This window comes from Pseudophryne corroboree, chromosome 11 (genome assembly GCF_028390025.1).
Source record: "Pseudophryne corroboree isolate aPseCor3 chromosome 11, aPseCor3.hap2, whole genome shotgun sequence".
In the NCBI taxonomy this organism is placed as follows: Eukaryota; Metazoa; Chordata; class Amphibia; order Anura; family Myobatrachidae; genus Pseudophryne; species Pseudophryne corroboree.
The window spans coordinates 138,537,174-138,559,845 of record NC_086454.1 but is presented as its reverse complement, the minus strand read 5'-3'; the positions used below and the strand labels follow the sequence as shown (position 1 = coordinate 138,559,845).

The following is a 22,672-nucleotide window of genomic DNA, read 5'->3' as shown; positions in this document are numbered from 1 at the left end:
CAATGAATTTCAGCGCGCAGTGGGCTCACTCGCAAGTAGACCCCTGGATCCTTCAGGTGATATCTCAGGGGTACAAATTGGAATTCGAGACGTCTCCCCCTCGCCGTTCCCTAAAGTCGGCTTTACCGAGGTCTCCTTCTGACAGGGAGACAGTTTTGGAAGCCATTCACAAGCTGTATTCCCAGCAGGTGATAATCAAGGTACCCCTCCTGCAACAGGGAACGGGGTATTATTCCACACTGTTGTGGTACCGAAGCCGGACGGCTCGGTGAGACCGATTCTAAATCTAAAATCTTTGAACACTTACATACAGAGGTTCAAATTCAAGATTGAGTCACTCAGAGCAGTGATTGCGAACCTGGAAGAAGGGGACTACATGATGTCTCGGGACATCAAGGATGCTTACCTTCATGTCCAAATTTACCCTTCTCACCAAGGGTACCTCAGGTTTATGGTACAGAACTGTCACTATCAGTTCAGACGCTGCCGTATGGATGGTCCACGGCACCCCGGGTCTTTACCAAGGTAATGGCCGAAATGATGATATTCCTTCGAAGGAAGGGAATTTTAGTTATCCCTTACTTGGACGATTCCCTGATAAGGGTAAGATCCAGGGAACAGTTGGAGGTCGGTGTAGCACTATCTCAGGTAGTGTTGCGGCAGCTCGATTGGATTCTCAATATTCCAAAATCGCAGCTGGTTCCGACGACTCGTCTTCTGTTCCTAGGGATGATCCTGGACACAGTCCAGAAAAAGGTGTTTCTCCCGGAGGAGAAAGCCAGGGAGTTATCCGAGCTAGTCAGGAACCTCCTAAAACCAGGCCAAGTCTCAGTGCATCAATGCACAAGGGTTCTGGGTAAAATGGTGGCTTCCTACGAAGCAATCCCATTCGGCAGATTCCACGCAAGAATTTTCCAGTGGGACCTGCTGGACAAATGGTCCGGGTCGCATCTTCAGATGCATCAGCGGATAACCCTGTCACCAAGAACAAGGGTGTCCCTCCTGTGGTGGTTGCAGAGTGCTCATCTTCTAGAGGGCCGCAGATTCGGCATTCAGGACTGGGTCCTGGTGACCACGGATGCCAGCCTGCGAGGCTGGGGAGCAGTCACAAGGAATTTCCAGGGCTTATGGTCAAGCCTGGAGACATCACTTCACATAAATATCCAGAAGCTAAGGGCCATTTACAATGCTCTAAGCTTAGCAAGACCTCTGCTTCAAGGTCAGCCGGTGTTGATCCAGTCGGACAACATCACAGCAGTCACCCACGTAAACAGACAGGGTGGCACAAGAAGCAGGAGGGCAATGGCAGAAGCTGCAAGGATTCTTCGCTGGGCGGAAAATCATGTGATAGCACTGTCAGCAATTCCGGGAGTGGACAACTGGGAAGCAGACTTCCTCAGCAGACACGACCTCCACCCGGGAGAGTGGGGACTTCACCCAGAAGTCTCCCACATGATTATAAACCGTTGGGAAAAACTCGACAGGTATTGCGCCAGGTCAAGGGACCCTCAGGCAATAGCTGTAGACGCTCTGGTAACACCGTGGGTGTACCAGTCAGTGTATGTGTTCCCTCATCTGCCTCTCATACCCAAGGTACTGAGATTGATAAGATGGAGAGGAGTAAGCACTATATTCGTGGCTCCGGATTGGCCAAGAAGGACTTGGTAACCGGAACTTCAAAAGATGCTCACGGAGGATCCGTGGCCTCTACCTCTAAGAAGGGACCTGCTTCAGCAAGGACCCTGTCTGTTCCAAGACTTACCGCGACTGCGTTTGACGGCATGGCGGTTGAACGCCGGATCCTGAAGGAAAAAAGGCATTCCGGATGAGGTCATCCCTATCCTGATCAAAGCCAGGAAGGATGTAACCGCAAAACATTATCACCGCATTTGGCGAAAATATGTTGCGTGGTGCGAGGCCAGTAAGGCCCGACGGAGGAAATTCAACTGGGTCGATTCCTACATTTCCTGCAAACAGGAGTGTCTATGGGCCTAAAATTGGGGTCCATTAAGGTTCAAATTTCGGCCCTGTCAATTTTCTTCCAAAAAGAACTAGCTTCAGTCCCTGAAGTTCAGACGTTGTAAAAGGGGTACTGCATATACAGCCTCCTTTTGTGCCTCCAGTGGCACCTTGGGATCTCAATGTAGTTTTTGGGTTCCAAAAAGTCACATTGGTTTGAACCACTTAAATCTGTGGAGTTAAAATATCTCACATGGAAAGTGGTCATGCTGTTGGCCCTGGCCTGGGCCAGGCGCGTGTCAGAATTGGCGGCTTTATCCTGTAAAAGCCCTTATCTGATTTTCCATTCGGACAGGGCGGAATTGAGGACTCGTCCTCAGTTTCTCCCTAAGGTGGTTTCAGCGTTTCACCTGAACCAACCTATTGTGGTGCCTGCGGCTACTAGGGACTTGGAGGACTCCAAGTTGCTAGACGTTGTCAGGGCCCTGAAAATATATGTTTCCAGGACGGCTGGAGTCAGAAAATCTGACTCGCTGTTTATCCTGTATGCACCCAACAAGCTGGGTGCTCCTGCTTCTAAGCAGACTATTGCTCGTTGGATTTGTAGTACAATTCAGCTTGCACATTCTGTGGCAGGCCTGCCACAGCCAAAAATCTGTAAATGCCCACTCCACAAGGAAGATGGGCTCATCTTGGGCGGCTGCCCGAGGGGTCTCGGCTTTACAACTTTGCCGAGCAGCTACTTGGTCAGGAGCAAATACGTTTGTAAAATTCTACAAAACTGATACCCTGGCTGAGGAGGACCTGGAGTTCTCTCAATTGGTGCTGCAGAGTCATCCGCACTCTCCCGCCCGTTTGGGAGCTTTGGTATAATCCCCATGGTCCTTTCGGAGTTCCCAGCATCCACTAGGACGTCAGAGAAAATAAGAATTTACTTACCGATAATTCTATTTCTCATAGTCCGTAGTGGATGCTGGGCGCCCATCCCAAGTGCGGATTGTCTGCAATACTTGTACATAGTTACAAAAATCGGGTTATTATTGTTGTGAGCCATCTTTTCAGAGGCTCCTCTGTTATCATGCTGTTAACTGGGTTCAGATCACAGGTTGTACGGTGTGATTGGTGTGGCTGGTATGAGTCTTACCCGGGATTCAAAATCCTTCCTTATTGTGTACGCTCGTCCGGGCACAGTATCCTAACTGAGGCTTGGAGGAGGGTCATAGGGGGAGGAGCCAGTGCACACCAGCTAGTCCTAAAGCTTTTACTTTTGTGCCCAGTCTCCTGCGGAGCCGCTATTCCCCATGGTCCTTTCGGAGTTCCCAGCATCCACTACGGACTATGAGAAATAGAATTATCGGTAAGTAAATTCTTATTTTATCCTGCAGTGGTTATTTGGTTCAGTACTGCCTGGTGCCTAGGTAAGTTCTGCGTTCTTTACTGTTTCAGTACTGTTTCAGCTGTTGCTGAGTTTTCCGGCTTGTTGGCCGGATTAGCCTTGTTGTGTGAGCTGGTGTGAATCTTGCCACTATCTGTGTAATTCCTTGTCTCGAAGTATGTCGTCTCCTCGGGCACAGTTTCTAAACTGAGTCTGGTAGGAGGGGCATAGAGGGAGGAACCAGCCCACACTGTTAAACTCTTAAAGTGCCAATGGCTCCTGGTGGACCCGTCTATACCCCATGGTACTAATATGGACCCCAGCATCCTCTACGGACTACGAGAAAAGGGTTTACAGGTAGGTAATTAAAATCCTATTATTTTTTTCAGGGGTGTAGACACGCTCACAATTTAGGCCACTTCACCGTTACATTACCGGGGCCCGGCCCCTGTACACACTAGACTTGATCAGACTGTTTCAAAGGTTGTGCCACTTATGTTTGTGACCTGAAACAACAGTGCAGCGCCATAACAGGGAGGCAGTGTGCCCTGTGCCAGCCTTGACCCCTAAACCTGTGATGTCGTGATGTCATCCCTATTATGCGAGGCCACCGGCTCTGGGAAGTAGAGCTCTGTTTGTTGCGTCGTGAGGATGCTCTGGGCAGCTCTATAGGTTGCAGGGTGCCTGCCCGGAGCATCTCTTGGACGGTCTGGGTGGCTCTGCAGTAGCAGTAGCATTCTGTGTTTCCAAGATGCGCTCCTGAAATAGCTGCAAGAAACTAACTAATGGCTTCATTTTATTACTTTATGCTGCCTATCCCTACTGCTTTCTCTTTACTGAATGAACAGGTTCTTCCAGTGAGGTTCTGTGTGAAAACAGAAGCCTCATTCTCTGAGGAGTAGCAGTCACCAGGGATCAAAAAGAAGTTTAGGGTGTGCAGACTTTATCCCATTCACATATAACAAAAGTTACTGCCAAGAGCTATTCAGTTGTTTATGGGAAGGTCACAAGTTATTTATATAACTGAACATTGATATACAAAATGCAAGTTGCTCAATCAATTTCTTAGCTTTTCACATGTGTGTGTTAGGGAGGGGTTAATATATAAATAATAAAAAAACACACACAAAAGTTACCCCAGCACACTGCAGTAAGCCAGCATAACTAGTATGCACTCCACATGATAGTAAAATGCAGAAGACTCCGCTACACACATTTGCAATATATGGTAAGCCACCTGCCATGTTAAAGTGCCTCTGCTGAGGTGGTTCAAACACTAATATTGTATATTGACTTTTATTAATGTGACAGCCTGAATTGATCTAATCCCTGTTTAGGACAACACATTGAAAAAAATGAGAAAAAAAATCTGTGTAGAGAAGTGTAATAGCATACTAGGGGCATACCAGGGGTCTTGTGGCATAAAAGTAGTATATGGTGGGATCTCATTGCATAAGAGGGGTATGTGGAGAAGACATTCAAGTGGCATGTGGAGGTGTCTCATGGCATAAAAGGGGTATGTGAAGAAATATGATGTCATACTAGGGGCATGTGGAGACGTCTGTTGGCATAAAAAGCACACGTTGAGGGGTCTGGTGGCATAAATTAATATCTGTTTTATAATAAAGCTATATTAGTTATGGTGTTATTCTGTATGCATGGTGTTTCAACCTATGTATATCAAATAATAAAGCACAGTAATAATATCAAAATTAATATGTTTTTAATAGGTTATTAATTCAAAATAGCCTAACATGCTGGCTGTGCCCCCTTTCGCTAAATGCAGTATAGGAGCAGATGGCAGCTCTGGGCACCTTAGCTTCATGCTATACTTCTGCCTGGAACAACGCCCTATAGCATAAGGAGGTGCTTGGGGGGTCATCCTTAGGACGTGCTTGGTATCCCGCTACCTTTCTGCTCCTGACTCTTTATGATGCCATTATGTCACATGTTCTGAGACCAGCACAGTGCGTAGAAGTGCCCTGCTATTGACTGCACCTGTCACCGTTACTGCCCTGAAATATACAATCCTGATGTATGTTTCTGTACAGCAGCTCTCTTCCTGATATATCATTTTCTTATTTTCAGGGCCAAAGGTAAAGATGTACAAAGAATTATCCCAAAAGAGGAAGTGCCCCTTACACAGAACCAGCCTCAAGCTCAGTCACCAAAAAGACTGTTGGTAGATACTGTGTAACAATCCTGTTCTGGGAAATGAACCAAGAGATTAAAATGAGCCCATTCAGAACAAAACAGATCTCAGATCAATATGATGTTTCTGCTACCGATAGTAATAACTTCATTTGAGTACAGAATTGTCAGATTTTTTTTTTGTGGGGCCAGAATGCAAAATGTCCTTTATTTATTTATTTTATTCACTGTAGCGTCACTTGGCCTAAATGACTCCTTAACATATTTGTATAGAATGTGAAGTTTATCTAATCCAACAGCAATAATACAGTCTCTGAGATAAATTACCAAGAGAACATAGACAACACAAGACACAAGTCTATAGTGTAGATGTTCTAAACCACAGGTTCTCAAACTCGGTCCTCAGGACCCCACACAGTGCATGTTTTGCAGGTCTCCTCACAGAATCGCAAGTGAAATAATTAGCTCCACCTGCGGACCTTTTAAAATGTGTCAGTGAGTAATTGATACACCTGTGCACCTGCTGGGTTACCTGCAAAACATGCACTGTGTGGAGTCCTGAGGACCAAGTTTGTGAACCACTGTTCTAAACCTTGGAGAGTGATAATTAACTAACTGTCATGTTGCAGGCTGTTTAAAAAAAAAAAAAAAAAAAACAATTACAGGAGCTAATTAGTCGGTACTTTATCTCTCTTCACTGTATCTCTCTCCAAGGGGGGAATTCAATTAGATGCGAAGGGAACAACTGCAGCCTGCTCCGCTCCTTTTACCTGGTTGGCCGAATGCTGGATTCGCATACAAGTGTTCCCTGCCTATGGGGCAGCAATCACGTTTCAGCAAGATTCCCATCGCCCTAAAGTACGGCAGTGTCGGGCGGATTCGCCTTGTGAATCCTCCCGGCACCTAATTGAATCCCACCTGAGGCTCAGTACATCTGACCCTATATACTGTAATTTCTGAGGATTATTTACTCGTACTAATTTGCACTTTTGCTTTTACAGCTGACTTGCCCTAGAAAGAATACATTGCTGATTAATGCGGATTTGTACATTTGTGCACTACTAGTAATTCATCATTAATATGTTTAATGTTTGTAAAGCTTATGCATCATAATGTAATTGAAATATTTCTGTTAATAGGTAGACAGTCCAAAATATTAAAATTGTGTGATGCATTATTTACTGTTGTAGATGTTTCTTTCATAGTAATGTATGCAGATTTATTTTATTTTGGGTCACATATATAGCCTCCGTTAGTTTTTTATTATTTTTATTTTCTGTTTGTTGTCTATGCTCACTACCACAAGATCAGCTTCACTCAACAGCCTGATCGAAGCCATTCACATAGAGATTGTTTCACTGATGGATCATTTCTGTGGGAAGCTACACCTGGATAATACACCCCAACGGAGAGGTTTTAAGTAAACTCTGTTATCTGAATATTTCTTGAAATGGTGACTCCCATTTAATAGAGTCTCTGTCTTGGTTATGGTATAATAGGTCGACAGCCAAAAAGTCAGCAATGAATCATCGTCACATGATAAGATTGACATGAGTTTTCATGTTTTTTTGTGTGTCAAATTTCACCTTGCAGCACGTGTAATACCAATTAGTGTACCACTTCACTCGCGATGCTTCGGCCAAGGTTACTATGCCCTATTGTAGTCCGTGTGTTTGATAAAGTATGAAAAAGTTGAACCCCCCCAAAAAAAACTCATGTCGACCATATGCTGTGTTGACCATATGCATGTCAACTATTTGGTGTCCACCTTTTAACTGTCGACCTATCATCCTGATGCCCTCTGTCTTATTCCCTTCACTTACCATAGATTTCTCTAACGTCCTTGAGGATGCTGGGACTCCGTAAGGACCATGGGGAATAGATGGGCTCCGCAGGAGATAGGGCACTTTAAGAAAGCTTTGGATTCTGGGTGTGCACTGGCTCCTCCCTCTATGCCCCTCCTCCAGACCTCAGTTTTACACTGTGCCCAGAGCGAGATGGGTGCACTGCAGGGAGCTCCCTGAGTTCTCTGCCTAGAAGGCATTTTTGTTTGGATTTTTTCTACATTTTTACAGGGAGCACTGCTGGCAACAGGCTTCCTACATCGAGGGACTGAGGAGAGAGGGACAGACCTTCTTGTCTAAGATAGGCTCTGCTTCCTCGGCTACTGGACACCATTAGCTCCAGAGGGGGTGAACACAGGTTCTTACTGGGCGTCCTCCCCCAGAGCCGCGCCGCCGTTCTCCTCACAGAGCCAGAAGAAACAAAGTCAGAAGACGTCTCAGGCGGCAGAAGCCTTCAGAGCTTCACTGAGGTAACGCACAGCACCGCAGCTGTGCGTCATTGCTCCTATACACCTCACATACTCCAGTCACTGTAAGGGTGCAGGGCGCAGGGGGAGCGCCCTGGGCAGCAATATAACACCTCTCTTATGGCAAAAAGTATATATACATGTACAGGTAGGCACCGTACATGTATATAAAAGAGCCCCCGCCATATTTTAGTAAGTTTGAGCGGGACAGAAGCCCGCCGCCGAGGGGGCGGGGCTTCTCCCTCAGCACTCACCAGCGCCATTTTCTCTCCACAGCACCGCTGAGAGGAAGCTCCCCGGACTCTCCCCTGCTTGACACACGGTGAAGAGGGTTTTAAAGTAGAGGGGGGGGGGGGGGGGCACATATTTGGCGATTATACATTACAGCAGCGGTACTGGGTTTACATTCTGTGTTTTTTCCTGGGTTATATAGCGCTGGGGTGTGTGCTGGCATACTCTCTCTCTGTCTCTCCAAAGGGCCTAGGTTGGAACCTGTCTTCAGATAAGAGATTCCCTGTGTGTGTGGAGTGTGTCGGTACGTGTGTGTCGACATGTCTGCGGTAAAAGGCTCTCATAAGGAAGAGATGGAGCAAATCTGTGTGTCGACAACGCCGACACCTGATTGGATATGTGAAATTAAGTGCTAAGATGAACTTATTACAAAAGATTAGAGAACAGACAGGGAATCTACCCATGTCTGCCCCTATGTCACAGAGACCTTCAGAGTCTCACAACACTCACTATCCAAAATAATAGACACTGTTATCGACACGGAGTCTGACTCCAGTGTCGACTACGATAATGCAAAGTACAGCCAAGACTGGCAGAAAAGTATTCAATATATGATTATTGTAATAAAAGATGTTTTGCATATCACTGATGACTCATCTGTCCCTAACACGAGGGTACACATGTTTAAGGGGAAGAAAGCTGAGGTAAATTTCCCTCCTCTCATGAAGAAAAAGAGCGGGAATCTCCAGACAAGAAGCTGCAGCTTCCCAAAAAGAATTCTCAGGGAGTATCCCTTCCCTGATGGGGCCAGAATACGATGGGAATCTTCCCCTAGGGTGTACAAGGCATTGACACGTTTACCCAAAAAAGGTAGCGCTGACTTAACAGCTATCCTCAGGGATCCTGCAAATAGCATGCAGTAAAAGTACTTTGAAGTCCATTTACACACATTCTGGTACACTACTCAGTCCGGCGATTGTGTTGGCATGGGTTTATAGCGCTGTAGCAGCGTAGTCAGATACCTTATCAGCGGAGGTTGAAACCCTAGATAAGGATGCCATGTTATTGTCCCTAGTATATATATATATATATATATATATATATATATATATGTATATATTTATATGTAAAAGATGTTGTCTTTTATATATATATATATATATATATATATATATATATATATAAAGACATGCCCAAAGAGACGTTAGTCTACTGGGTTCTAGAGTCAACGCTATGTCGATTTCTGCTAGACTTGTCCTGTGGAACATGCAATGGACAGGTGATGCCGACTAAAAAAGGCATATGGAGGGTTTACCTCACAAGGCTGAGGAATTGTGTGGAGAAGGGCTCTCGGACCTAGTCTCCACAGCTATAGCTGGTAATTCTGATCTTTTGCCTTATATTCCCTCACAGACTAAGAAAGCACGACATTATCAAATGCAGTCCTTTCGGTCGCAGAATAACAAGAAAGTATGAGGAGCATCCTTTCTTACCAGAGGTAAGGGCACGGGGCACAGCTAGTTCCCAGGAACAGAAGTCCTCCCCGGCCTCTACTACATCCACCGCATGACGCGGGAGCTCCGCTAAGGGAGTCCATCCCAGGGGGAGCACGTCTTCGACTCTTCAGCCACATCTGAGTTCACTCACAGGTGGATCCCGGGGCAATAAAAATTGTTCTCAGGGTTACAAAGGAATTCGAAAGGTGCCTCCTCGACGGTTTTCCTTATCGGACCTAACGGCTTCTCCCCCAGAAGGGGAGTTATATTAAATACATACACATTGTATCTCCAACAGGTGGTGCTCAAGGTTCTCCTCCTGCAACAAGGAAGGGGCTATTACTCAACCTTGGCTGTAGTCCCGAATAGGTACGGTTCGGTCAGACCTTTTTAAAATTAAAACCTCTGAACCTATACTGGAAAAGGTTCAAATTTAAAGTGGAATCGCTCAGAGCGATCATGGCCAGCCTGGAAAGGGGGGATTTGATGGTGTATCTAGACATAAAGGCTACATACCTTCATGTTCCCATTTATCCACCCCATCAGGCGTACCTGAGAATTGCGGTACAGTATTGTCATTACCAATTTCAGGGTAATTGGCGGAAATGATGGTGCTCCTATGCAAGCAAGGAGTCACAGTTATCCCATGCTTGGACGATCTCCTATAAGGCGAGATCAAAAGAGCAGTTGTTGAACAGCGTGTCCCTTTCGCTGAAGGTGTCACAGCAACACGGCTAGTTTCTCAATATCCCGAAGTCACAGTTGGTTCCTATGACTAGTCTGCCCTTCTTGGGTATGATTCTGGATACGGACCAGAAAGGGGTTTACCTTCAGATAGAGAAGGCCCAGGAACTTATTGAAACCAAGACAGGTGTCGGCATCACTGCACCCGAGTCCGGGGAAAATCATTCCCTTCGGCCGGTTCCATGCGAGGTCTTTCAAATGGGACCTACTGGACAAGTGGTCTGGGTCACATCTACAGATTCATCAGTTGTTCACCCTCTCCCCCAGGGCCAGGGTATCTCTCCTGTGGTGGCTGCAGGGTGCTCACCTTCTATAGGGCCGCAGGTTCGGCATTCAGGACTGGATCCTGGTGACCACGGACGCGAGCCTCCGAGGTTGGGGAGCAGTCACACAGGGAAAAATAAAATGTCCAAGGTCTTTGGTCAAGTCATGAGACTTGTCTTCACTTCTTGGAACTAAGGGCCATATACAACACCCTCCGTCAGACGGAGACCCTACTTCGCGACCAACCGGTTCTGATCTAGTCAGACAACGTCACCGCAGTAGCTCATGTAAACCGCCAAGGCGGCACAAGGAGCAGAATGGCGATGGCGGAAGCCACCAGAATTCTTCGCTGGGCAGAGAATCATGTAAGCGCACTGTCAGCAGTGTTCATTCCGGGAGTGGACGACTGGGAAGCAGACTTCCTCAGCGGACACGATCTACGTCCTGGAGAGTGGGGACTTCATCAGGAAGTCTTAGCACAGATTGCAATTTGGTGGAGACTGCCACTGATAGACATGATGGCGTCCTGCCTCAACACAAAGCCGCAGAGTTATTGCGCCAGGTCAGGAGACCCTCAGGCATTAAGCTGTGGACGCCCTAGTGACACCATGGGTGTTCCGGTCGGTCTCTGTGTTTACTCCTCTTCCTCTCATACCCATGATGTTGAGGATAATAAGAAAAAGAGGAGTGAGACCAATTCTCATTGTTCCAGATTGGACACGGAGGACCTGGTATCGAGATCTGCAGGAAATGCTCACAGAGAATCCGTGGCCTCTTCCTCTAAGACAAGACCTGCTGCAGCAGGGGCCCTGTCTGTTCCAAGACTTACCGCGGCTGCGTTTGACGCCATGGCGGTTCAACGCAGGATCCTAGCGGTAATGGGTATTCCGGAGGAGGTCATTCCTACCCTAATTAAGGCTAGGAAGGAAGTGACATTGAAACATTATCACAGAATATGGCGAAAATATGTTTCCTGATGTGAGGTCAGGAATGCTCCTACGGAGGAATTCCTTTTGGGCCGTCTGCTTCACTTCCTTCAAACTGGAGTGAACTTGGGCCTGAAATTAGGATCGGTAAAGGTTCAAATTTCGGCCTTATCCATTTTCTTCCAAAAAGAATTGGCTTCTCTTCCTGAAGTACAAATGTTTGTGTAGGGAGTACTGCATTTTTAGCCTTCTTTTGTACCGCCGGTGGCGCCTTGGGACCTTAACGTGGTGTTACGGTTCCTTAAGTCACATTGGTTTGAACCACTTAAGTTAGTGGTGTTGAAATATTTCACCTGGAAGGTGGTCATGTTGTTAGCCTTGGCTTCGGCTAGGCGAGTTTCGGAATTGGAGGCTTTTATCACTAAAAGCCCTATCTGATTGTCCATATGGATAGAGCGAAATTGCGGACCCGTCCTCAATTCCTGCCAAAGGTGGTCTCATCCTTTCATATGAACCAACCTATTGTCGTGCCTGTGGCTACGCGTGACTTGGAGGATTCCGAGTCCCTTGATGTGGTCAGGGCTTTGAAAATTTACGTGGCCAGAACGGCTAGGATCTGCAAAACAGAAGCACTGTTTGTCCTGTATACAGCCAACAAGGTTGGCGGCCCTGCTTCAAAGCAGACTATTGCTCGCTGGATCTGTAACACGATTCAGCTGGCGCATTCTACGGCAGGATTGCCGTTACCTAAATCGGTTAAGGCCCATTCCACTAGGAAGGTGGGCTCTTCTTAGGCGGCTGCCTGAGGGGTCTCGGCACTACAGCTGTGCCGAGCTGCTACTTGGTCGGGGTCAAATACCTTTGCAAAGTTCTGTAAGTTTGATACCCTGGCTGAGGAGGACCTCCTGTTTGCTCAATTCGGTGCTGCAGAGTCATCCGCACTCTCCCGCCCGTTTGGGACCTTTGGTATAATCCCCATGGTCCTTACGGAGTCCCAGCATCCTCAAGGACGTTAGAGAAAATAAGATTTTACTTACCGGTAAATCTATTTCTCGTAGTCCGTAGAGGATGCTGGGCGCCCGTCCCAAGTGCGGACTTCTTCTGCAAGACTTGTATATAGTTATTGCTTACATGAGGGTTATGTTATAGTTTATCGGTTGAACCGAGGCTATGTTGTTGTTCATACTGTTAACTGGGTAGTTTATCACAAGTTATACGGTGTGGCTGGTATGGATCTCGCCCTTAGATTTACAAAAATCCTTCCTCGTACTGTCCATCTTCTCTGGGCACAGTTTCCCTAACTGAGGTCTGGAGGAGGGGCATAGAGGGAGGAGCCAGTGCACACCCAGAATCCAAAGCTTTCTTAAAGTGCCCTATCTCCTGCGGAGCCCATCTATTCCCCATGGTCCTTACAGAGTCCCAGCATCCTCTACGGACTACGAAAAATAGATTTACCGGTAAGTAAAATCTTATTATTTCCATAGACAGGTGCATAAAAAAAGATATTTGTGGGGCCCCTAACAATATTTTGAAGAGGCCTCCAAGGTTATTAGTTAAATGACCCTGTAACAGAAGCTATCAATGCTAGCCCATTGTCAGGGCCGGGTGTTTTTGTGAATCCGTTAACCCTGGACCAACCAAAGGTGTAGGTGCTGGGGTATGATGAAAGCAGGGAGGACGAAGAAAGTTCAGTTTCATATATTTATTGTAAGCAACAATTCCAGTAAGGAGTTAAATGACAAATTATAAATCACCATACATAAACTGACGTATTGCATAAAGTGGTAGAATTGATAAGCAGAATCAATCTTAAAGATACATTGAGGAAATGTTCATAGAACTGAATTTTTAAGCAGGCTTGTGAATGAATGATGAATTGTCCAAAAGAAACAAGATTTGATGCTGAACTGTAAAGTGTGTTAACTGGATAATGCAGACATAAATAAGTAACTGTAGAAACTTGTAATGAAGTTTAGAGATTTAACTGAAAGGCTGTGAAGAATTGTCCTTGATTGTAGCAACACAGAAAATATAATACTGAAATGGGTTACTTGCGAGTTCTGAAGATCACTGTGAAACTGCAGCAGACGACAATGGTGATGAATGGGTTAAGTTTAGAGCAGAGCAAACGAACAGCTGATGTTAGTAGAATCCTCCAAAGTCTGTGTGGTTAAAGCAGGCAGACAGGGTAACCTCTTGCAAGACTCTGGGAATCCACTTGTTTGCCACTGGGAGAGTGATTGACTGACAGCACAGCAGGGAGCTGGAGGATCTTTAGCAGTGAAGGCTGCAGACGGACCCCTGGGAGCGGAGGCGATATCTGGACCACGGGAATCACACAGGAATGCACGGAGAGAGCACAGAGCTAGGGCATAGCGTAGATACAACAAAGCACTGGCCCAGAGTAGCATAATCCCAGCCTACTTACAGGCAGCACAAGCACGGGATTGGTTTACACTTACCCACAGGTGGTTTCACAAGTGCTCTGAATTGCTTATTTGGTCTCCAACATGGCCGCCTCCTATACTGCAGACACACAGCGGTGCCTTTGGCCATTTGGTCCCCGCACTCCCAGCTCCCAGATCCTGCATGACCTGTGCCACCGATCACGCAGTGTCCCCACACGGCCGCACAGCACCGCAAGCAACCGCACCGGCAACGGATGAACCCCAGAACCCGCAGAGGTGAGAGATCGGTTCGTGACAGTACACCCTCCTTTAAGGGTGGTCTCCGGACACCTTTGAACTTTATCAGGATTCTTGGAATAGCATTTCTGTACCAGTCTTGGAGCATGAACATCTTCGGCAAAGACCCAGGACCTCTCCTCTGGACCATAACCCTTCCAGTCGACCAAAAACTGCAGACGTCCATATCGGCGACGTAAGTCCACAATCTCCTTAACCTCAAATTCCTCATCCTGCAAAGAGTGAACTTTAGGAGGTTTGGACAGGGTAGTACGAAACTTATTGAGAATCAAAGGTTTCAATAACGATGTATGAAAGGCGTTAGGAATTTTCAAAGACGGTGGCAACTTGACTTTGTATGACACCTGATTGAGTACCTTTACAATGGGAAATGGGCCAATAAACTTGGGAGCAAATTTCTTAGAAGGAACTTTTAACTTAAGATTGCGAGTAGAAATCCAAACTTGGTCTCCTACCTTGTAGTTTGGTACAGCCTTACGTTTTCTATCTGCGAAAGATTTATAACGAGCAGAAGATTTGACCAACGACTTGCGCACACAACTCCAGATTCTAGATAAACGTTGAAGCTCTTGATCTGCTGCTGGAACCTCTAGGGCTGGCAACGGATGGAACTCTGGCACACGAGGATGAAAACCAAAGTTAGTATAAAATGGCGTAGATTCTGAAGACGAATGAAAGAGATTATTATGAGCGAATTCTGCCAATGGAAGGTAGTCAACCCCATCATCCTGTGAGGACGATATGTATAGCCGGAGAAAGGTTTCAAGATCTTGATTTACTCTCTCAGTTTGTCCATCTGTCTGAGGATGATATGCCGAAGAAAAATTCAACTTAATGTTTAAAGATGAACAAAGCGACCTCCAAAACTTGGCTACAAACTGTGTTCCCCGATCAAAGATGATCTCTCGAGGAAGGCCATGCAACTTGAAGATCTCAGAAATGAACAATCTGGCTAGTGAAGGGGCTGATGGTAATCCAGTTAATGGAATGAAATGCGCCATTTTCGAAAATCGATCCACTATCACCCAAATGGTATTCCTCCCTTTTGATGGAGGTAAATCGGTCACGAAATCCATTGAGATATGAGTCCACGGTTGTTTGGGTATAGATAATGGATGTAACAAACCTGGCGGAGAACCCCTTGGACTCTTATGTTGGGCACATTTAGGACATGCTGCTATAAACTCTTGAACATCGGCTTTAAGACGTGGCCACCAGTAAGACTGTTGAATAAATTTGAGAGTCTTTAGAACCCCAGGATGACCCATAAAGGATGGAGAGTGAGCCCAAGTAAGCAGTCGTTTTCGAAGATTTGTGGCGACAAAGGTTTTGCCAGGCGGAGGAACCGGAGAAGTTCGAGTCATTAAAAAGGACGTAGGACTCACAATGGCTTGTTTCGTGGTAGCATCATTTAATTCAGAAGAATTGAAGGATTGAGAAAGGGCATCTGCCTTTTTGTTCTGAGACCCTGGACGATAGGTGAGCTTGAAATTGAATCGTATGAAGAAAAGCGCCCATCGAGCTTGTCGTGGATTCAAACACTGAGCTGACTGCAGATATAGAAGATTCTTATGATCGGTATATACTGTAATGCGATGTTGTGCTCCCTCTAGAAGGTATCTCCACTCCTCAAATGCCAACTTGATGGCAAGTAATTCCTGCTCCCCAATTGCATAATTACGTTCAGCCGGTAGGAACTTACAGGAGAAATATCCGCAGGGATGGACTTTTTTATCTTCAAAGACTTGTGACAACACAGCTCCTACTACTACCGTAGATGCGTCCACCTCCAGTAGAAAGGGACAGTTCAAATCTGGCTGTCGAAGAATGGGGGCTGACACAAAGGCTTATTTTAAATCAGAGAAGGCTTTGATTGCTTCAGAAGACCAGTTCATAGGATTTGCTCCCTTGCGAGTCAAGGCTGTGATGGGAGCAGCCAACGTAGAGTAATTCTTAATGAATCTCCTATAGAAATTAGCAAAGCCAAGGAATCGCTGAATCCCCTTGAGAGTCGTAGGAGTGGACCAGTCTCGGATAGCTTGTACCTTTACAGGATCCATACATAGCTCTGATCCGGAAATGATGTAACCAAGGAACGGTATGGAGGATACTTCAAAAGTACACTTCTCCAACTTACAATATAGTCGATTTTCCCTCAGACGGTGAGACTTCAGATCCTTGGAGAATATTAAGATATCATCCAAGTACACTACTAGACACTTGTAGAGAAGATCACGAAAAAGTTCATTCACATAGCTTTGGAAAACTGCAGGCGCATTACAAAGACCAAAAGGCATTACAAGGTATTCGTAATGCCCATCCCGGGTATTAAAGGCAGTCTTCCATTCGTCCCCTGCACGGATGCGGATTAAATTGTAGGCCCCTCGAAGATCTAATTTTGTAAACACAGTAGCTCCCTTTACCCGGTCAAATAATTCTGGAATTAATGGTAATGGGTACTTGTTTTTCACAGTGATCTCATTAAGTCCACGGTAATCTATGCATGGTCGTAACCCACCATCTTTCTTCTTAACGAAGAAGAATCCGGCTCCTGCAGGTGAAGAAGATGGTCTGATAAATCCTTTGGTTAAATTCTCTTGTATATAATCAGACATAGCTTGAGTCTCTGGGATGGATAGCGGATAAATTCGCCCCCTAGGAGGTGTTTTGCCCAGTACCAAAACGATTGGGCAGTCCCATTCGCGATGAGGGGGTAAGGAGTCTGCTGCTTGTTTACTGAAAACATCCACAAAGCATTGATAGACTGAGGGTAAGTCGGGAAGACTAACTGACCGGAGAGTAATAATTTAAGCTAAACAGTCCTTGGTACAGGATTTACCCCACGAAAGAACTTCCATGGTTTGCCAATTAAATTGTGGATTATGTTTCTGTAGCCAAGGTAATCCAAGTATCACATCATGAGAGGCTTTGGGAATCACGAAGAAGGAAATATATTCGGAATGGAGCACACCTACTTTCATCTTGAGACATACGGTTCAATGAGTAATTATACCATCTGGAATTCGACTTCCATCCACTGCTGTAACAGCAACTGCCGCTCCCAGAGGCATAGTTTGAACTTTAGATCGTATGACAAAGGCTGAGGTGATGAAGTTCTCGGCTGCACCACCGGAATCTAGGAGAGCTGAAACTTTAACTGTAGAACTTGGAACTTCTAAATGAATAGGCAAAGTCGGCTCTTTCCCAGAACGTGATTCCAAAGTAACTCCTAGCTTAACCTCTCTTGAATAAGCTAGGAGCGAGAGTTTCCCGGCCGGAGTTTGCAAGACTTAACTAAATGTTCGGTGGACCCGCAGTACATGCAGAGGTTACCCTGTCGACGACGAATTCGTTCCTCCTCTGTGAGGCGAGAGCGCCCGATCTGCATAGGTTCTTCTGTCGTTACAGGAGACTGAGATGAAGAATCTTGTCGAGGTCTAGGATGATAGCGCGGACTAGATCGCTCTGCCTTGGATTTCTCTAAACATCGCTCTCTGTAGCGTAGATCAAGTTTATTACAGATAGAAATCAATTCATCCAGCTTAGTTGGTACATCCTGAATGGTTAAATCATCCTTGATTTTCTCTGAAAGTCCATTCCAAAACGCAGCGATCAGGGCCTCCTCATTCCAGTTTAACTCTGAAGACAACGTGCGAAACTGAATAATATATTGACTGACAGGACGTAAACCTTAGTAGATAAAGACAACCTTTCTGTCAAACTTGACAGGTGGTAACACCCCTTTCTCCTAGGCTCCACCCCTTTAATATTAAATGATAGTGTTTTATATCGCTTTAATATAAAATTTTATATAAAATTTTATATAAATTTATAGTGTTCGATATTAAACCGTATTAAAAATTGTCGCGTAACACCAGTCACAGAGTGTCACGCAACACCAGTCGCAGAGTGTCACACAACACCAGGCGCAGAATGCTCAATAAAGATCACAAGCCAGTTTGTGATGAAAAAATTCACTATTTTGACTAGTCTGTACACTTTGTTATAGTTCACACATTCCAACAATTTAAACATCACGCTTGGTACACATGGTGTAGTTTTAAAAGTCATAATGACTAATGACCATGCCCATTTTCTTAGATGTACGGAAGCATCACACATGGCACTAATTTAAAAACATATTGCTTTTAATGGCCATGAGTGATGAATGATGATCTGACATCTTTTAATGGCCATGAGTGATGAATGATGATCTGACCATGGCCATTTTCTTAGATGTACGGAAGCATCACACATGGCACTAATTTAAAAACATATTGCTTTTAATGGCCAGGAGTGATAAATGATGACAGCACATTTAAAAAAAAAAAAAAAGCAGTTTGTTATCTCTGTAGAAGAACATTAGCGCCACCTACAGGTTTATGTGTTGACTCAAATCGAATTTTTCCGTATTTTGGATTAATTAGATATCATAATGAGATATCATGGTGATGTGTCCTAAATCTAAGCACAGAATGCATTTATAGTACATGTACACATTATACACACATGGATATTTATGGAATCATAAAATAATTTGTATTCATGTACATTAGTTCATAAGTACTTCTGTATAATGCTTTTTATGAATTATTTTTGTTATTAAATAATTTTATTCTAAATTTGGAAGGACAGCCATTCAATCTATACAAGCACTTCAAACACATACCAAATACTTATATATATACATATATAAGTATTTGGTATGTGCTTGAAAAGCTGAGTATGGCATGTACGGTACCGCTAACAGATTATATCTTTATTGTAACTGAAAAGCATGATTACATTTACTAATGTATAAACCAAAGATTATATGTTTAAAAACCCATTTTCCGTATTTTGGATTAATTAGATATCATAATGAGATATGGTGATGAGACCTAAATCTAAGCACAGAATGCATTTATGTTACATGTACACATTATACACACATGGATATTTATGGAATCATAAAATAATTTGTATTCATGTACATTAGTTCATAAGTACTTCTGTATAATGCTTTTTATGAATTATTTTTGTTATTAAATAATTTTATTCTAAATTTGGAAGGACAGCCATTCAATCTATACAAGCACTTCAAACACATACCAAATACTTATATATATGCATATATAAGTATTTGGTATGTGCTTGAAGAGCTGAGTATGGCATGTACGGTACCGCTAACAGAATATATCTTTATTGTAACTGAAAAGCATGATTACATTTACTAATGTATAAACCAAAGATTATATGTTTAAAAACCCCGCCCCAGCATCTTGGAAATGTGGGACGGCATACCACAGGTTGGTGGGGGCCATATGGCTCACAGCCATGGCTATAAGAATAGGACGCGGCGCTGAATTGGGACAGAGCACTGAGAAGAAAATTCAAACGAACTTGCATCGCTATACACACGTGAAGACATTATGGTAAGTGTTATTATTATTATAATTATTATTATTTATTATTATTATTATCATTATGGATCTAGCATGTTATATTTTATTTTTTATTTTTTTTATTTTACAAATATGGCTGTGAAATAAGTATAATTGTCACCCACTGAAGGTTGTTTAAATATGTGGTAATAGCGCCATCTAGTGGTTCATTTTAGGAATGCACCGACATTTTTTTATTTATTTTTTATTTTTATTTTACAAATATAGCTGTGAATCAATGTGTGTAAAGTGCAGAAATGATATATGAAATGTTAGGAAGCGCTTCCTAACATTTCAAATATCATTTCTAAACTTTAATCTACAATTGGTATTTAGTAAGTACAATTGGGAGCCGCTTAGTATTGTTAGTAAGTACCATTGGGAGTCGTTTAGTATTGATTAAATTAATTAATATTGTGTATGATAAAACGAGCAGTCTAGTTGATCACACGAACAACAGTCATTTATTTTGGTTTTTAATTAATATGATTGCCTGAATGTTGTTTAAATATGTGTCGAGCACCAGATTTTTTTATTTTTTATTTTACAAATATAGCTGTGAATCAATGTGTGTAAAGTGCAGAAATGATATATGAAATGTTAGGAAGCGCTTCCTAACATTTCAAATATCATTTCTGCACTTTAATCTACAATTGGTATTTAGTAAGTACCATTGGGAGCCGCTTAGTATTGTTAGTAAGTACCATTGGGAGCCGTTTAGTATTGATTAAATTAATTAATATTGTGTATGATAAAACGCGCAGGCTAGTTGATCACACGAACAACAGTCATTTATTTTGGTTTTTAATTAATATGATTGCCTGAATGTTGTTTAAATATGTGTCGATCACCAGGCATTTGTTTTGGCTTTAATTAATGTGACTGCCTGAAGGTTATTTAAATATGTGGTAATAGCGCCATCTAGTGGTTAATTTTGGGAATGCACCAACACAGTATTTCATCTAAATCGTTTGAGAGATATTAATCGTATCTCATTTTCATTATTGGTTCAGAGACAGACAATGCAGAACATCAACATGTGTACATCTGAATCCGATGATGATTTGCCAAGTTATCAAACGACCCATGGTAAGCTATGTCTATAAATGCCATTGACACGTTTTTATTTATATTTAAAGTTTAAATAGTATGAAATTATAGTCAAGGTCTACAATTTGTTCATTTTTACTTATTTTTAAAAGTTTAAATAGTATGAACGTACAACAGTCTGGATACATTGATAAGTAATTATTAAATAGTAATTATTAAATAATTATTATTTTCTCATTTTTATTTCCCCCGATTTGACAGTAATCACAAATACAGAGAATTTCGATTCGGTTGAAGATAGCCCATTTGGTTTAGATTTCAGCATTATACCCGATTTTACTAATATTTTGGAATTGGCTCCAGCCTGTGAGTAACATGATATTTTTATTTATTTTTTATTTATTTATTTTTTATTATTAGTTTTATTTATTTATTTATTTATTTTTCCACGGCTAAAGAATTAAAAATAAACCTTGTACAATTGTGCTGATTTGTTGTCAACTGTACACACTTTATATTCTCAATAATGCATCTCTTTTTCATGTTATTCTAATTTTATACCGTATGTAATATTTATTTTTTCATTTTTCACCGGCTAAAGATTCCACAAAAATGGATGATGCGATGGCTGACGGTATTCTACGGGACATATTGAACAAACCTGAATATTGTCACAACGCCGCTATAGAGACCAGCAATGTTGTTGATGAGCGACCGTTTTCCCCCCACGCGACAGGGGGTCGGGCTAAAACATTCGAATATAAAGCAGGTGTGTAATCAAACACTGTTATATGTTATATTGTTATGCTGTGATTTAAATGTTGATTTACGCGCATCGGTGTTTATATTTATTTTATAATATATGTATTACAGATGATGCTGTAGCAAGGCGATATGATCCTACGATACCAGCAGGCCGTGATACCGTCGCGCAAATACACAGGCCTAGTACAAGCGGGAAAACATCAAAACGCACAGCCGCAGCTGAAACGGAGAACCATCATTTCGCAACAGCAGGTGTGTAATCAAACACTGTTATATGTTATATTGTTATGCTGTGATTTAAATGTTGATTTACGCGCATCGGTGTTTATATTTATTTTATAATATATGTATTACAGATGATGCTGTAGCAAGGCGATATGATCCTACGATACCAATAGGCCGTGATACCGGCGCGCAAATACACAGGCCTAGTACAAGCGGGAAAACATCAAAACGCACAGCCGCAGCTGAAACGGAGAACCATCATTTCGCAACAGCAGGTGTGTAATCAAACACTGTTATATGTTATATTGTTATGCTGTGATTTAAATGCTGATTTACACGCATCGACGTTTATATTTATTTTATAATATATGTATTACAGATGATGCTGTAGCAAGGCGATATGATCCTACGATACCAACAGGCCGTGATACCGGCGCGCAAATACACAGGCCTAGTACAAGCGGGAAAACATCAAAACGCACAGCAATCGCTGAAACGGAGAAACATCAATTCGTAACGCCGGCAATTGTACATAACAGCCTAAAGGACGTTGCTAGGTCATCGATTATGGTGGTGCATAACGGTTGTATCAACCCGAACAAACGAAGGCCTGCTCGACCAAGAACGAATGAGAGAAGTCATAATTCAGCATTTACAGATCTGAAAAGAAAATTGTCATATTCCGAAAATGAAAAGCCGCAACGGAGAAGGATCGCGTTACAAACTGTATCATGCGTAAGTAATGATGTTGCTGTAACATCAAAACACACAGCGTTTAACACTGCAGACCGGGATGTCGCTGGTAATACAAAGACTGTAAAGGTTAAGAGGGCATCGCGTCTCTCAAGAAGTAATGTTAAGCAATTGCAGCAATCAGCGGTAATCACAATTCCAGATACACAGGTTTGTTCTGAAACAGAAACAAGGCACATAGCAGGCATTGGTTTGTTATCAAATATTAACTCAAGAAGTAATGTTAAGCAGTTGTCACAATCCGATGTCATCACTATTCCCGATACACAGGATTGCTCTGAAACAAGACACATA

At 43.3% G+C, this 22,672-nt stretch overlaps 1 protein-coding gene across 2 annotated transcripts in view; it reads left to right on the top strand.

The window, feature by feature from the left end:
* LOC134969129 (solute carrier family 22 member 6-A-like) overlaps nucleotides 1-6,666 on the top strand; it is a 252,681-nt gene extending 246,015 nt beyond the window's left edge. For both annotated transcript variants that reach the window (XM_063944858.1, XM_063944857.1), the window contains one exon: nucleotides 5,423-6,666. In XM_063944858.1, the coding sequence (XP_063800928.1) occupies nucleotides 5,423-5,531 (109 nt within the window). In that variant the 3' untranslated portion in view covers nucleotides 5,532-6,666. The remainder of the gene's footprint in view (nucleotides 1-5,422) is intronic.
* The last annotated feature ends 16,006 nt before the right edge of the window (nucleotides 6,667-22,672 follow it).